The sequence below is a fragment of the Sphaeramia orbicularis genome, chromosome 8, assembly GCF_902148855.1.
Source record: "Sphaeramia orbicularis chromosome 8, fSphaOr1.1, whole genome shotgun sequence".
NCBI classification, from domain to species: Eukaryota; Metazoa; Chordata; class Actinopteri; order Kurtiformes; family Apogonidae; genus Sphaeramia; species Sphaeramia orbicularis.
In genome coordinates, this window is record NC_043964.1 from 9165988 (window position 1) to 9182644 (window position 16657).

The following is a 16657-nucleotide window of genomic DNA, read 5'->3' on the forward strand; positions in this document are numbered from 1 at the left end:
TGCTTAACTCAAGATTTTATTTATTTATTTTTTTTTTTTGCTTAATTCCAGCAAAAAAAAATCTGCCGATCAAACAAGCGAAACTTATCTTGAATTAAGAAAAAAAAAAAAATTTAAAAATTAATTAAGCAAAAAAAAAAAAAAAATCTTGAATTAAGCAAAAACAAAAAAATCTTGACTTGTTCCATTGGCAGATTTTTTTTTGCTTGAAATAAACAACAAAAAGCATCTCGAATTAAGCAAAAAAACTGAAATTAAGACAAAATAAATCATGAATTAATCAAAAAAATCTTGAATTAAACAAGAAAAATCTTGAATTAAGCAACAAAATCTTGAATTAAGCAAAAAAAAAAATCAGCAACTCTTGAATTAAGCAAAAACAATCTTGAATTAAGCAAAAAATACTTTGACAAGCAAAAAAAAAAAAAAAAATCTTGAATTAAGCAACAAAATCTTGAATTAAACAAAAAATACTTTGAATTAAGCAAAAAAAAAAAAAAAAAACCTCTTGAGTTAAGCAAAAAATAAATAAATCTTGAATTAATCAAAAATCTTGAATTAAGCAAAACACAAAACAAAACAAAAAACTTGAATTTAGCAACAAAAAATTAAAAAATCTGCCAAAGGAACAAGTGAAAATTCTTTTGGTAAGATTTCTTGAAATAAGATTTTCCAGCTCTATTGTCTAAAAATCAGTTCTTATATTTCACTGAAAACTTCCTCTTTAGCTGATTCTGTCTTATTTTTAGTGTGATGAGATAATTTGACGAGAAATTACCAAAATACACTTGGTAAGATTTAGATTTGTGCAGTGCATGGATCACAGATGAATCCATAAAATAATGTAAAAATACAGAAAGTCATTCTTCTTTGGTTCAGTATGAAAACACAGGAATGCATGCAAAGTTCACCCAGTTTTTTTTTTGTTTTTTGCAGTAGAACTGGTTTGATTGCCCAAATCCCTGCAGGGCAAATGTTTACTTGTTGCAACAGAGAAGCCCAGCCTTTACTGCCAGTCAAACATTGACTTCAGGAATGCAATATAGATCCTGGTATAGGAAAGAAAAACTCCAGTCCATCATCAGTGCATCAGTCTGCAGTATTTACAGAGCAGAAGGTGTTTGTAGAAATACACAGCATATTAAAAAAAAAAAAAAAAAAAAAAAAAAAAAAAACATGGGAAATTATATGATTGAACAAATAAGGTGGTTTGGTTCAGACATGCTGCAGTATACATATATTAAACTGGGAGTGGAAAATGTTCTGCAGAGGTGGAAGAAACCCCACAGACAGCATTTGATCATTTGTCAAAAACAATCAGCTACCGCCCAAAGAGTGTCGAAGAAAGAAAGAACACCAGACCGTAAACGCACCACGACTAATACACAGTAAAGTCTGTTCTTAAATGTGTCTCATATTTCCGCCTCCGTCCTCAAACCGTCTGATCACATTCATTTCCAAACTTTATTCATTAGTTGGAGTTGAAGCCTTTCTTACCTTATAGACGTTTTCCGTCAGACGGTGAACCTCGTCGGTGCGAGACATGGTGAGATCTTCAGCCAGGACCATAAACGGTATTTTCCGTGGAGCGTGTATCCGTGGAAAAGGGAGGAAAGCTTCTAATACACGAGTGGGATCAAACAATTAAGGGAGGCAGTGCGACTGTGAGAGTCTGACGATGCTGCGCGTTCGAAACCCCACACCAACTGAACGCACCTTCCCTCTGCACAGCTGACAGTGCGGTGATGCCTTTACGGACGCGGTGAAAGCTCGGGTTTTCTGCAATCTCGTCGAATACAAGGTAGTTCATTGGAAAAATGTAGGTGTTTTGACTTAAGCAAAAAAAAAATAAATAAATAAAAATCTTGAATTAGGCAAAAAAAAAATTAAAAAAAATCTTGAATTAAGCCAAAAAAAAAAAAAGGAGTTTTCCGCAATCTCATTGAATACATGGTACTTATAATAATAATAATAATAATAATAATAATAATAAATAATAATAGTAAAATTATTATTAATAATAATACATCGGTTTTGTATAGCGCTTTTCTAAGTACTCAAAGACGCTTCATTGGAAGCTCATTGGAAAAATGAACCTAGATTTTTCCAATGAAAAATCTAGGTGTGTTGATTTAAGCTAAATAAATAAATAAATAAATAAATAAATAACTTGGGTTAAGCAAAAAAAAAAAAAAAAAGGGTTTTCCACTATCTCACCAAATACAAGGTAGTTCATTGGAAAAATCTAGGTGTGTTGACTTAAGCAAAAAAATAATAATAATAATAATCTTGAATTAAGCAAAAAAAAAAAAAAAAAAAAACTCTGCCAATAGAACAAATGAAACTTACCCTGGTAGGATTTCTTGAAATAAGATTTTCAAGATATATTGTCAAAAATCAGTTCTTATATCTCACTGAAAAGTTACTTTTTGGGTGATTATGTCTTATTTTAAGTGTGATGACATATTTGGACTAGAAATGAGAAAAATACACTTGGTAAGATACAGATTTTTCCCAGTGTGTGTATAAAAGCAAGGAATGGATGAAATGTTGAATTCCGAAAAAAAAAAAAAAAAAGTATATATATATAAATTTTCTTGAATTAAACAAAAGAAAAAATCTTGAATTAAGCAAAAAAACAATCTTGAATTAAGCAAAAAATAATAATCTTGAATTAAGCAAAAATAAAATATCTTCAATTAAGCAAAAACAAAAAAATTCTTGAATTAAGCAAAAAAAAAAAAAAAAAAAAATCTTTAATTAAGCAAAAAAAAAAATCAGCCAATGGAACAAGTGAAACTTATCTTGGTAAGATTTCTTGAAACAAGATTTTCCAGATCTATTGTCTAAAAATCAGTTCTTATATCTCACTGAAAAGTTACTCTTTCGATGATTATGTCTTATTTTAAGTGTGATGAGATATTTTGATGAAAAATGACAAAAATACACTTGGTTAGATTTTTCATTTTGCAGTGTACTGTGTCTGCAGGATTCAAGCATCATGAACTAGCTGAGGAGGTGATTTTTTATTAATTAATTAATTTATTTTATTTGTTTATTCGTCTCAAATTCTGAAGTAAAAAAAAAGAACTAAAGAACAATAATGAATACATCAGTTTTTAAAAATCTTGTCTTCACCTAGTCCATGGCACTTGAAACCTACAGATGCAGAATTTCCCACAGCAATTTAACGCAGCACCATCTTGTCAAAGTAGCCTCCAGATTTGGTGCCCGCCCCACTTTATTTCTGCACCAGCTGATTTTTAACAAACCTACAACATTCAGCATATATCTGTGTAAAACAATGATGATAGTAGTAATAATAGAAATACGTTCCGTCATCAAAAATCAATCAATCAATAATGTTGGTGCCTTTTTATATTTAACTTCCTGAGACCCAGGAAAGTAAAAGTTTTTTGTTTTTTTTTTAATTAATTAACTGCCTATATTGGAAACTACGGAAGATTAGGGCCACTGGAGAAAAAAAATTAAGGTCCAACATATTTTTAAAAAAATTGTGAGGAAAAAAAGTCAGAATTCTGTGATTAAAGTCAGAAATCTGAGAATAATGTGTGACTTTTTTCTCAGAATTCTGACTTTTTTCTCAGAATTCTGACATTTTTTTTTCTCAGATATCTGTCATTTTTCCTGAGAATTTTATTTATTTATTTTTATTTTGCACAACAACAAATCAGACATTAGGACAACCAAAGAAACAAATTGCGCAGGTGAGATCAGAAAACCCCGTGGGGCTTATAAAATTAATCTCACCTCATTACAGCATTAGTTTAAAGAAAGACAATAAGAATAAAACAATAATATACAAAGTACAACAAAAACAGAAACAGAGAATTCTGACTTGAACCATTTCATGCATACTGGTCACTCCAGTGGACAGTTCTTCTACAGCTGTTCTCTTGTATATTCATGGGTTTTGTTGTTTTACTTGCATTTCAGCCAACACAGTGGACACTTCTACATCATCCCATACACTGACATTCATACTATTACTGTAACTTTACTGTTTTAGATAAACGTGATCTGCAGTAACATGTTTGAGTATTTTTATTTATTCATTTATTTATTTATTTAATCTCCATGAAGTGAGTAATAGCTAGAATTAGAGTATGACCCCTAAGGGTGAAAATGAGAGAATACATCAGATTAGCTGCATTAAAAATATTTTTATTTCATAGATTTCACACAGTATATCACTTTCTGATATTGCGTTTTAAATACATGTTTCTTTGCTTCAAAAATTAAACATATGGTGGACATTTTTGTAACTCTATGAAAAATAGGTTTGTTAAAAAAATTTTTCAATCATATTGTTTGTTTTTTTGTTTTTTCTCAGGCCTAAAGAGGAATAAAAACACTCAGGAAAAAAAAAATGTGACTAAGGTTCTCAAAATTTGTGCATGAAAGGGTTAATTTCAGAATTCTGACTTCAAACTCAGATATATGATATTCTCAGAATTCTGACTTTTTTCTCAGAATAATAATAATTTTAAAAAATATATTGGACCTCAATTTTTTTTTTTCCAGTGGCCCTAATCCTCTTCTATAGGAAACATCATGATGCATCAGTTTTTTCAGACGCTTTTTTTTTTTTTTTTTGTATAAAGCTGTGAAACTCTTGTCCACAACACATACATCTACCCTTGAAATCCATCAATAAAAACCAGACAAAAACATTATTTCTTTCAGGATGTGTCTGTGCCTTTTGTAAACACCAGACCAGACTAAACTTGTTATTTATGTTCCCTGGTGTAACATTTGGACTGAGAAATGGCTGCTCTAAATAGAATACCATCCGGGCAAACTGTCAAAACAAACTGATTTACAGACCTTTTGTGTATAATCTTGGTCTTCAGTGTCGCTTCTCTGTCCCTGCACGTTTAAATCTTCAGTTATAATAGAAGCAGTGTCCTGTAAATCAGATCTTGATTATATAAACCACTAAGTTTCCTTTCTTTGTGCTTGTATAATTTCATGAATAATTGCATAACGGACACAGTGTGGTCAGCCCACCTTGACTGACAACACTATAGGTGATGTTTTTCTCACAGTAAATTATTTGTGTTAACTATACATGCAAATTAGTCTAAGTGCCCAGTGAGTGCAGGACTGTAAACACTACATTAGCTTTCCTCTGTAAACACATCCTACACATCAGCAGAGTTTTCTACTTGTCAGTAACTGGATATAAGACACCTGTACACTGAGGAGGCAAAAACTAGCAAACAGTGCCCCCTTCTGGACAAACTGTCAAACAGAAAGCTATATTGTAAATAAATGCAGCAATTTACTGCAGCGATTCCTAACCTTTGTTGGCTTGTGACCATTTTTTTTAATTTTTTTTTTTTAACCCGCCACCACCCCCACTCTTCGGAGAACAACTCTATTCTTAATTACAGCTTGTGTTTAACCCTTTCATGCATAGTGGTCACTACAGTGGACAGTTACTCTACAGTTTTAATCTTGTGTATTCATGGGTTTTGTAGTTTTAGTTCCATATCAACCAACACAGTGGACACTTATGCATCATCTCATAAACTGCAATTCATACCATTACTGTAACTTTGCTGTTCCTGATTGGTTCTTGAGTGGAAATCAATTAATATTTATTTTTTGCATATTATCTCCATGAAGTGAGTAATAACTCATATTAGAATATGTTCAAATGTGAGAAAACGTCAGATTAGCTGCATTAAACATGGTTTCATTTCACTGTTTTCATATCACTGTATGATATTGGGTTTTAAATACATGTTTCTTTGCTTCAAGAATAAAATTCATGGTGTAGCTGAGTGGACATTTTTGTAACTCCATGAAAAACAGGTTGATTTAAAAAAAATAAATAAATAAAAAAATTCAATCACATTGTTTTTTTTTTCATGCCTAAAGAGGGATAAAAAGACTCAGGAAAAAAAATCTTGATTAAGGTTCTCATAATTCATACATGAAAGGGTTAAGTAACAATCTCAAACTTTATATTCACATGTTCATCCATTCCTTGCTTGTATATACACTGGAAAAATCTAGATCTTACCAAGTGTAGTTTTGTTTTTTCTAGTTGAAATATCTCATCACGCTTAAAACAAGACATCATCACCTGAAGAGTAACTTTTCAGAGAGATATAAGAACTTATTTTTAGACAATAGATCTGGAAAATCTTATTTCAAGAAGTCTTACTAAGATAATTTTCACTTGTTCCATTGGCAGAGTTTCTTTTTTTTTTTTTTTGCTTAATTCAAGATATATATACTTTCTTTTTGCTTAATTCAAGATTTTTTATTTATTTTTTTTGTTCAAGATTTTTTTTTGCTCAATTCAAGATTTTATTTTGCTTAATTCAAGATTTTTTTTTTTGGCTTAAACCAAGATTTTTTTTGCTTAATTCAAGATTTTTTTTTTGCTTAATTCAATTTTTTTTTTTTTTTTTGCTGAGTTGAACTTTTTTTTTTTCGCTTAATTCAAGATTTTTTTTTTTTTTTTTTTTTTTTGCTCAATTCAAGATTTTTTTTTGCTCAAGATTTTTTTTTGCTTAATTCAAGATTTTTTTTTTGACTTAATCCAAGATTTTTTTTCTTAATTCAAGATTTTTTTTTTTGCTTAATTCAAAAAAATTTTTTTTTTTTTTGCTTGCTTAAAGATTTCTTTCTTTGCTTAATTCAAGATTTATTTTTTTTTATTCAAGCATTTCTTGCTTAATTCTAGCAAAAATCTGCCAATGAAAGAAGTAAAAATTATCTTGGTATGATTTTTTGAAATAGGATTTTCCAGATCTATTGTCTAAAAATCAGTTCTTATATCTCACTGAAAAGTTACTCTTTAGGTGATTATGTCTTATTTTAAGTGTGATGAGATATTTGTACTAGAAATGAGAAAAATACACTTGGTAAGATTTTGTTTTTTTCCAGTGAAGACATCTTCTTATTTTTAAATTGCAAAACAAACAAACAAAACATAAACATAACGTGATTCAAAAGGCAGGGAAACGTATTGTTGCCACAGCTCTATTTAATATGTAAAACAACTGAATTATGTGTGTAAAACATCTAAAAATCCGTCCTGTCAGTCAGTTCCACCAGAACCAGAGCAGTTACAATGTGACATTGCTTTTGTTAATTCAAGTCAGACACAGAGGAACAGAATGAGTTACTTCATTTAAGCCATTAGTCCAGAAGACGGACGAGTCAAAGTACAGACAGAGCGCTGGTCCAGGTTCACAGAGTCGATAAAAATACCCGAGACAAAGACAGTCTGCAGGTCCCAGCTTCACCCAGGAACAACTGAGAATCAAATAGTGGAAATAACAGAATATCCATCTGTACAGAGACAGCTTACTACAAGTACTGGGAACTCAGCGTCAGGATATCAAGCACAAATCCAGTCTGTTAAGCTGCCAGCATTTCTCTGTCTGGCTTGTTCTTCGCTTTTCTTCTCTCTAGAAACACAAACATCAGAACAAAAACAATAAATACTATCAGTTCAATCACATATAAGTACGTTTACTGCGTGGAAAAGGGAAAACCAATACCTGGTTCAGCCTCAGCTGCCTCCGGGACTTCTGGGAGTGGTTCAGTTGGGACCTCTGGAAGTGCTACATCTTCTCCCTTTAAAAAGAAAAAAAGAAAAAAAAAAAAAAAAAGTCAGCTGACCAGTGAAGGAAACTTGGAAAACATCCTGTAATTCTCTACCTGGGAGACAAATGGATTTCCAAACGATAACACAGTCCAAAACACCTTCAGGGTGAAGTTAAAGGAAGGTTAACATCTGGTCCAAAAAAGTGAATTACTATAATCTACACCAAACTGATATTTTTGGGGAAGGTAATTACTTATATTTTCAGGAAAATGTATTTTGAAATGAGAAAAAAATTGTGAAAGATTGTGAATGTTTGGAAAGTGACAGTTTTCTGCCATCACTCTAGGTTCATTTTATAAAATCTAATAACTAATAATAATAATGGATTAGATTTCTGTAGCATTATTGATCATTATTCATTCGCTCTCACGTTCACACTCTGGTGGTGGTAAACTGTCCGCAGCTGCCCAGGACTGACGGAAACGTGGCTGACAATTTGCCCCAAACGGCCCCTCCGATCACCTCCAAACATTCATAAGCATTCATACACCAGTGTGAGTGACATTAGAGGTGAAGTGGGTGAAGAGTCCAAGGATACAACGGCACATGACCGGGACTGAGTGGGATTCGAACTGTCAGTCCTCCAGTTATCGGACAACCCGCTTTACCTTCTGAGCCATGGCCACCCCTTAACCCTCCGGTATCCTGTCCAGCAAGGCCCTTACTAAGCACCAAGTGTGCCTTTTTGGCACACTTGTGGAATAATGTCAAAAAAAATTTCATACAGTTTGATTTTAATTCTTTTACACTTTTTTTCTATTTCATCAACTGGAGCCGTAAATAAAAATACCAAATACTCAATAATTGTCACATTTTTTAACCCTTTAAATGCTGTGTTTGTAATGTAAACAAACCAATTTTTTGGATGCAAAAAGCACAAAAAAATTTTTTTTCAATATACTGCATAAAAAGTGGATCACATATTATTTGATTTTTGCAGCCTGGCATATGCCAGTGATTAACAGCAACATTGGTTAATTTGCATTATTATTTTTGGCGCATTATCTATGCAAAATACATCTGAATATAATGGTAATATTATTTGTATACTCTAAATATTGTAAAAACACTCATATGATATTGATAATTGAAATAAAAAACGTCTAATTTCATATTTACTTTTGTCGTCCATCTGTGACGCTGCCATTTGTCAAAACTCTTTCTGTTTAGGTATGATAACATTTTTTTCCTCTAACCAATTATTAGGTTGTAAAATAGAGGGTTTATAAGGTATAAACTGAATACATTTGAGGATGAAAATGTCAGAGGAGCTTCACTTTTGAGAACTTTGTAATTCTTGCAAAAAATAGACATTAATTTTTTTGTCCATCTGTGATGCAGTAGTTTTTGATATTATTCATTTAAAAATATTTGATTTTTTTTTTTCTTTTTCCTGTTTGGCGTGCTATATATACTTGTGTGCTCTCTAATAATATTAATAACACCACATGTCCATAACTCGTGTGTAGGATGTAATTATGAATAAGCAGATTTGTCTATTAGGCTATTTTTTTCCCCCCTTTCTTTGCTTTTATTATTGTATTCTCTATTTTTCTTTCTTATTTTATTAAGGTAAGGTAAGGTAAGGTAAGGTAAGGTAAGGTAAGGTAAGGTAAGGTAAGGTAAGGTAAGGTAAGGTAAGGTAAGATAAGATAAGATAAGATAAGATAAGATAAGATAAGATAAGATAAGATAAGATAAGATAAGATAAGATAAGATAAGATAAGATAAGATAAGATAAGATAAGATAAGATATTCCTTTATTGATCCCACAATGGGTGTTGTTACAGTGTTGTTAGCAGCAAAATATACACATAAATATACCATACACGTAAAACAAAAACAGTCATATAAATCTGAGTAAAAAAGTGTTTAAAAGGAGAGTGCAAATATGGTTTGTTATGAATGTATGCAATGGTTATAAATATAAAAAATACATTGTGGGGAAGCAAAATTTACAATGAACATTTAGTTGTTTTTTCTCAGCAGGCACTACGTCGATTGTTTTGAAACCAAACATATATTGATGTCATAATCATACCTAACACTATTATCCATACCTTTTCAGAAACTTTTGCCCATATGAGTAATCAGGAAAGCAAACGTCAAAGAGTGTGTGATTTGCTGAATGCACTCGTCACACCAAAGGAGATTTCAAAAATAGTTGGAGTGTCCATAAAGACTGTTTATAATGGAAAGAAGAGAATGACTATGAGCAAAACTATTACCAGAAAGTCTGGAAGATACTATTAAAGAAGAATGGGAGAAGTTGTCACCCGAATATTTGAGGAACACTTGCGCAAGTTTCAGGAAGTGTGTGAAGGCAGTTATTGAGAAAGAAGGAGGACACATAGAATAAAAACATTTTCTATTATGTACATTTTCTTGTGGCAAATAAGTTCTCATGACTTTCAATAAACTAATTGGTCATACACTGTCTTTTAATCCCTGCCTCAAAATATTGTAAATTTTGCTTCCCCACCCTGTATATAAATAAATATGGATTTGAATATATACAGATTTGGACAGGTGCGGTTTAAGATATATAAATATGGTGACAACATAAATGGAACGGAGGGAGGGTTGTTCTTACACCACATATGTAGACCATATATGTGGTGATCTACTGGGAGCAGGACTGATTGTGGAGTCTGACAGCAGAGGGAAGGAAGGACCTGCGGTATCGCTCCTTCGTTCGTATTATTTTTTATTATCATTTTATTCTTTTTTTAATTTAACTTTTGTTTGTTCTATGAGTACTTTTTTTATTACTATCATCAAGTATGTCATGTAGGACCAAATCTGTACCAAAAAATAAGCAAATGTTGAAAAAAAATATTTGAAACTAAATTTTGCCCTTTGAGTATGTTTCAGGTGGCGTTTACATTTATGCATTTGGCAGACGCTTTTTTCCAAAGCAACTTATAGGAGAAAAGCCAAAATACAAGAATAAAATACAAGAATAAAGACACAAAACAGCTGTACAATTAAAAAATAGTGTCGTACAGAAGAATAAAAAAGAAAAATGATAGACTAAAATATAAGAATAGATTAAAAAGACATAAAAACTGCTGTACAATTAAAAACAGTGAAATAAAAATACCAAGTAAAACCACAGAAAAAAACATTTAGACCTTTCTAATTATATGTAATATTTGTCTTAAACTCATTTGGTTCAAAAGTTATGAATCAGAAAGTAGTGGGATGTGTTCCAGTTTTCTATTTCTACTCTGAAATGTAGAATGTATACGTTACTGATTACAGATTAAGATGACGGCCCCTCCCAAACACTTAGAGAAACACTTTTGTGCATTTGCGAACTACTGGAAATGATGATTATTCCATTTGGATCCTCCGCACACTTTTCCTCTGATAGCTTATTGGACTGCAAAATAATTATTCACAGTGAAATACAATTGATTTATTTTACTTGTATAATTGGATCAAACTCAACTTTAGAATTAGTTTCTCTGTTCAAGTGTGAAATGTGATAATTTATGTAATTTGATTGGCTTGAGAGTGTGCGTCATTTGGAATAATCAGTCAATTACAAAAGACGGAGAATCTGCAGAGTTTTTAATTATAATGAATCAACCAAAGTCAAATCTACAACTGTTTCAATTACACCCTGTTATTACATTAAAATTACAGTGTGACTTTCCTCAAAATGGTCCTAATTTTGCCCCCATTTGAGAGGCAGATATTGTAGTATCAGTATCAAATTCACTATGAGGTGAGAAGACATAAATGTAGTTTTTATATTCAATTCCCACTTCAATTACAGCTTTAACTGCAGTATCGATCGTAGGGAAGTGCGAGGTGGTGCACAGCCTTGTAAGTATAAATGTGAAGAAGTTTGTTGAAAAAAGTCCACTCAGCAGACGGTGTGTTTAACCTGTGTTTATGCCCTAACACCCACCTGAGTGATAGCCTCCAGTTCTGCTAAAACATCATCCTCATCCTCCTGGGTCAGAGCTCCGGCCAACATTTCATCTATTTGCTGCAGGGAAAAAGCATGAGCATTATCCATGAAGCAATGACACGTTTTTATGCATTTTTAATTTGACATTTTTTATTATAATAACAATAACAAATACTATCAAAACAACAGCTTCTTCCCTGCTGCAGTGAGGCTCCTGGCCAACGCAAAATAAACTGGACTTAGTGCAATATAATGTATGTGTATATGTGTACATGCATGTTTGTATATGTGTGTATATGCATTAGAGCTCGACCGATATGGGATTTTTGGGGCCGATGCTGATACTGGGGGCTAAAAAAAGCCGATATCCAATATATCGGCTGATATCCGATATTGGCCGATAACCAATATATTGGCTGAAAAATGGAATAAGAACATTAATCTACGCAGGATATAATAAACTTAATTGTGGACAGGACACAGCGGGGGGGATTAGCGGTCCATCCTTGTCAGGGGTGGGGGTGGGGTGGGGGGGTAACAGCGTGATTGTCCGAGCGGAAGTGAAAGTGAAACTGACATGCTTTACTGTACTATTGTTTACTGTATATATATATATATATATGTGTGTGTGTGTGTGTGTGTGTGTGTGTGTGTGTATATATATATATATATATATATATAGCTGCACATGACCTTTTTAACAGAATTATGTGTTTTTTCTAGTATCTTTTATCTGACTCCTTGAACGACCACACTGAAGTTCTTATGTGTATATGTATACACAAATGGTAAATAAAATTCTTTAATCTTTGAAAAAGTGGTTCCAGGCACAACAAACCCCGCCCCTCACACATATTGTAGCATATTTTGACATTGATCCAGCTGATGTCATCATGTCTATGCATGTGCTGATGTCAGCATAACAATTGCCTCTATATATGTGCCAAGTTTGAAGTAAATTGAAACAAAATTGACGTTTTTATAGATATGAAATTTTGCCCATTATAACGGGAGATTTATTTTTTATTTTTTAAATTCCTAAAAAATTGAAACTTTGACCTACTTTTCCCAAAATGTAATGACATCTATTCTGCATCACTGGCAATATATAAACCCAATTTGGTATGAATTCAACCAATAGTTTTGCTGCTAGAGTGTTAACAAAGAAATAAACAAGCAAACAAACGGAACCAAAAACCACACCCCTTGCCTCCCCTTCAGGGGGCAGGGTAATAAAGATAATTTTGGTAATTCGTTTGTCATGAATTCCGCCATTTATACATTTCAACAACATTACAATCATTCAAATGTCACCAATTTGAATGATTAATTAATGTCTGCTTTGATTAACAATTACAGGAAAAACTATCTTGGTCAGCCGTACTACACTAACATCAGGAATACATTTACCCTTTGATATTCAATGGATTCCTGTGTCTCATCCAATATTCTCTCCACATCTTCTATTGACATTATCTGTTGGAAAGAAGAAGAAGAAGAAAATGTTAGAAAAGTGTTGCAAATAAAATAAAAAAAATCTTCCCATATTCTGGCCTGCTTTTGAAATTCCTGAGAAAGATCTGTATGCTGTATCCAAGGATGTGCAGCAGTCACACCGCTGTAGTCAAGGCTTTACTTCTTAATCCTTTAATCTTCAGACAATGTGCACCAGCTATGCTAACACAAACCACAATCTGTCTGTGTTGCCCAATTCTCACCCAAGGATCACATTAGAGAAAGTATCAGTGGAAAATTTGACATTGTTAAAGTATCCCCCCACATAACACAAGCTTAACGGGGTATTATTATGACAGGAGGGCATAATTCTAAACACACAATGCAGAAAAAAATGCATAGAAATAGACCTACCTCATGCATACGCTTCAGACAATCATTGCCAACCTTAAGCCCTTCGATGACTTTCATCTCAATTTGCATGAACTCAATATCTTGGACCTGTTGATAAATATTTATGGTATAAAAAACAAAATACACACTTCCTTACATGTATGACCAACAAACAAAAACAACATAGCTGCACCTAGATATAGACATACACTTTAAGCTGCCTTTATTTCATACCAGAGTAACTTGGTAAAGGTTTATAGCACCAATAAGTTACTGATATTACGTGCCACCGTAGAGATTTCCTGCACCTTATCACATTTTTGCAGCTCAGATCTACCATGGAATTTACAGATAATTTGCTTAATATAATTATCACACAAAAGGAGATTACTTATCAAAACAGGTGGATATCAAAAATTGAATTAGCTGTTCCACGTTTATTGTCATGAGTAAAATACAACAGTAAATCTTGATTGCATTTCTTAAAAAAAAAAAAAAAAAAAAAAAAGAAAAAAAAGGAAGAAGAAGAAGTAATGACATTAAACACAACACGTTACCATGCGCTCCAAGTTGGAAATCTGATTTTCAGTCTTGTCTAGTAGCTGATCCTGATATCGCTTCTTCTTAAGAAGCAGCAGTGCCTTTCTGAAATGAAAAGAGGTCAAGTAAAGGATTATTTAACTTTGTTATGTATAGACACATGCAGTTAGATCTGACACTTTAAATACAATGAGTGAAACTGTTTAATGCAACTTCTGGACTATGTGCATTTGCTTACATGGCAATGTCTGCCTTCATGTTTTTGTTGAATAAGCTATATTAGCTATTCAGCATTCAGTTTTTAATACTTACTCTTTTTTCCCATCTTTTAACAGCTGCTTTGCCAGGAGTCTCTCCTTCTCCAGCTGTAGTGTGATTCTCTTTTGGTACTGCTTTAATTTATCTCTCTGCTGTTTCAATTGCTAGAAAATAAGACCAAGCCTTATGTTATCAAGCAATATATAAATATCTTACAGTGACAAGGTAAATATAGTACAATGAATCAAAAACACACGTATTATTGTGCTAGACACCATACAAGACACAATTAATATCATAAAAAAACCAAGATTCCCAAAAACTACTAATGCTATGACTACATTGAACGCATCACAGTGTTTTGGTGGTTTTGTATTTTTCCGTTCATTAATTAAAGTTGATCAAATAACCAGCAACAGAAACAGTTGCGTTACTTTACAACGTAAGAAATCACGTTCCAGATATTAGTTATGATAAAAATTCGAGGGTGTTGCTGTTGCTAACTATGGGCCACAGCAGTGTGCGGCAGGAAAGCTAATGCTAGCACTGCATTCACATAACGGGACTAAGCTGACAGCCGCTCACCAAAACAGCTTTGTCCTGTTCCGTTACACGCGAGGGTCGACCCTTTCTCCCAAAAACGTTTCCCATTATTTAGCCACATCCCCACTGCATCCTCGCCATCAAGAGAAAAAATACGACTTTAAACCAAACATATCCCCATAGTAATACAAAGCCCAAAACGGCTAGTAAGCTAACATGCTAACATCATGTTCATGGCTTTTCCGTGTTTTCTACGGCAAGCGCAGCAGGACAAACATCATATCCATTTTTGACTTCCGTTCAGTGTAAGGACGTGTATTAATATTCGTGTTAAATGAGCTTTAAATGCATAATGCTGCTTCTTCCACTATTACTGGTGTAGGCATTGAAGTTTAGTGGTATCCAACTTTAACTACTGCTAGTTTAATGACATGTTAAGGCAAAAAGAGGCAACAACAAACAAGAAGTGTAATGATCATCAGTCTGAATTTTATAGATAGTGACACAGTGGTCAAACATATTCTGACTGAATTACATAGAAGAAGAACATTAGAAAGATTACAGACACTCCCACGGAATATTATAGATTTCTAAGCCTTTATCTCATTTAAAAAAAAAAAAAAAAAAAAAAAGTGTTTGAATGTATTATTTTTACTTTTATGGTATTGGTTTATTGTTCTTATTTGTTGTTGTTTTAACTGTACAGCTTTCATGTTTTTAATCTATTCTTGTATTTAATTCTTTTATTTAGGTTTTATCTATTCTTCTGTATTTTATTTATTTATTTATTTATTTATTTAAAATCTATTCTTGTATTTTACTCTGTTATTTTGGTTTTTATGTATTTTTCTATACAGCACTTTGGTCCACAGTGGTTGTTTTAAAGTACTTTATAAATAAAGTTGGATTGGACTGGAATGGATTGTGAACATGAGCAATTAATTGTATGAATATGTGTACGGTTAAGTACAGATTGGTATATTTATGTGGGCTGGGTTTAAGGCAAGTGTTTTGTCATACTTTGTAAATCATCAATTAAATAAAGGTCTAAAAAAAAAAAAAAAAGAAAAAAGAGGCATGGAAATCAGATCTTTTATTAACTCATAAAAAGCCAAAGCCACCAACGAACAAAATCATCAACTGTCTAAACTGTTTAATAACTTCTGAAACATAAAATTTACTAATATGTTGAAATAATTGGTGTAAAATACAGTTCGTCATCTTTTCATGGTCATCAGATATGACCCATTTGGATGTTCAGAGGCTCCGTAGTTACCATGGAAACACTGTCATCTTCTACAGTAAAACCTACAGAGTGTGGAATTATGGAATGGACCTCATGATGCATTTAAGTTATTCACTCCTTTGGCGAAGTTTAAAAAAACAAAAGTACTTTAGGTTTAAATTATTCAGAAATATTGAATTGAGATGGTAGATGTGTTTTTGTTGATGACTTTTTTTTTTTTTTTTAAATTTTTTATTTGTTATTATTATGGTGTAAATGCTCGATGCTGTACACATTTAAGTTGACAGAAGGCAGCGTATTAGTTGAAAAGGATAGGCAAAAAATAAGCTTTTGCTTCTAGCCTATTCCTTTTTTGGTTTTTATGTTTATTACAATTGATGTACTGAGTGCAATGACTGATGTAAAACCAAAAATAAATTTATTCACTCATTCATTCATTCATACGGCGTTTAATCAATGACAGTGGATGGAGACACTTGTTTTCTTTGCTGCAAAAGTCAATTTTCTTGAGTTTCCTCTGTTTCTAATGTAATAACTTTCAACTTTAATCTGATCTTTAACCCTTTCATGCACGAATTATGAGAACCTTAATCAAAATTTTTTCCTGAGTGTTTTTATTCCTCTTTAGGCATGAAAAAAACAATGTGAT

General features: G+C 32.4%; 2 protein-coding genes across 3 annotated transcripts in view; both read right to left on the reverse strand.

Moving 5' to 3' along the window:
- baiap2a (BAR/IMD domain containing adaptor protein 2a) overlaps positions 1 to 1694 on the reverse strand; it is a 197556-nt gene extending 195862 nt beyond the window's left edge. For both annotated transcript variants that reach the window (XM_030141211.1, XM_030141212.1), the window contains exon 1: positions 1498 to 1694. In XM_030141211.1, the coding sequence (XP_029997071.1) occupies positions 1498 to 1569 (72 nt within the window). In that variant the 5' untranslated portion in view covers positions 1570 to 1694. The remainder of the gene's footprint in view (positions 1 to 1497) is intronic.
- Positions 1695 to 7006: 5312 nt separating this feature from the next.
- On the reverse strand, positions 7007 to 15026 carry LOC115424927 (charged multivesicular body protein 6-like). The gene is made up of 8 exons (XM_030142326.1): positions 14805 to 15026; positions 14274 to 14383; positions 13979 to 14066; positions 13443 to 13529; positions 12984 to 13049; positions 11571 to 11651; positions 7545 to 7620; positions 7007 to 7451 (listed from the first exon to the last, which is right to left on the reverse strand). The coding sequence occupies exons 1-8, from the start codon at positions 14868 to 14870 to the stop codon at positions 7402 to 7404; spliced, it is 624 nt and encodes a 207-aa protein (XP_029998186.1). The 5' UTR covers positions 14871 to 15026; the 3' UTR covers positions 7007 to 7401.
- Between the last annotated feature and the right edge of the window lie 1631 nt (positions 15027 to 16657).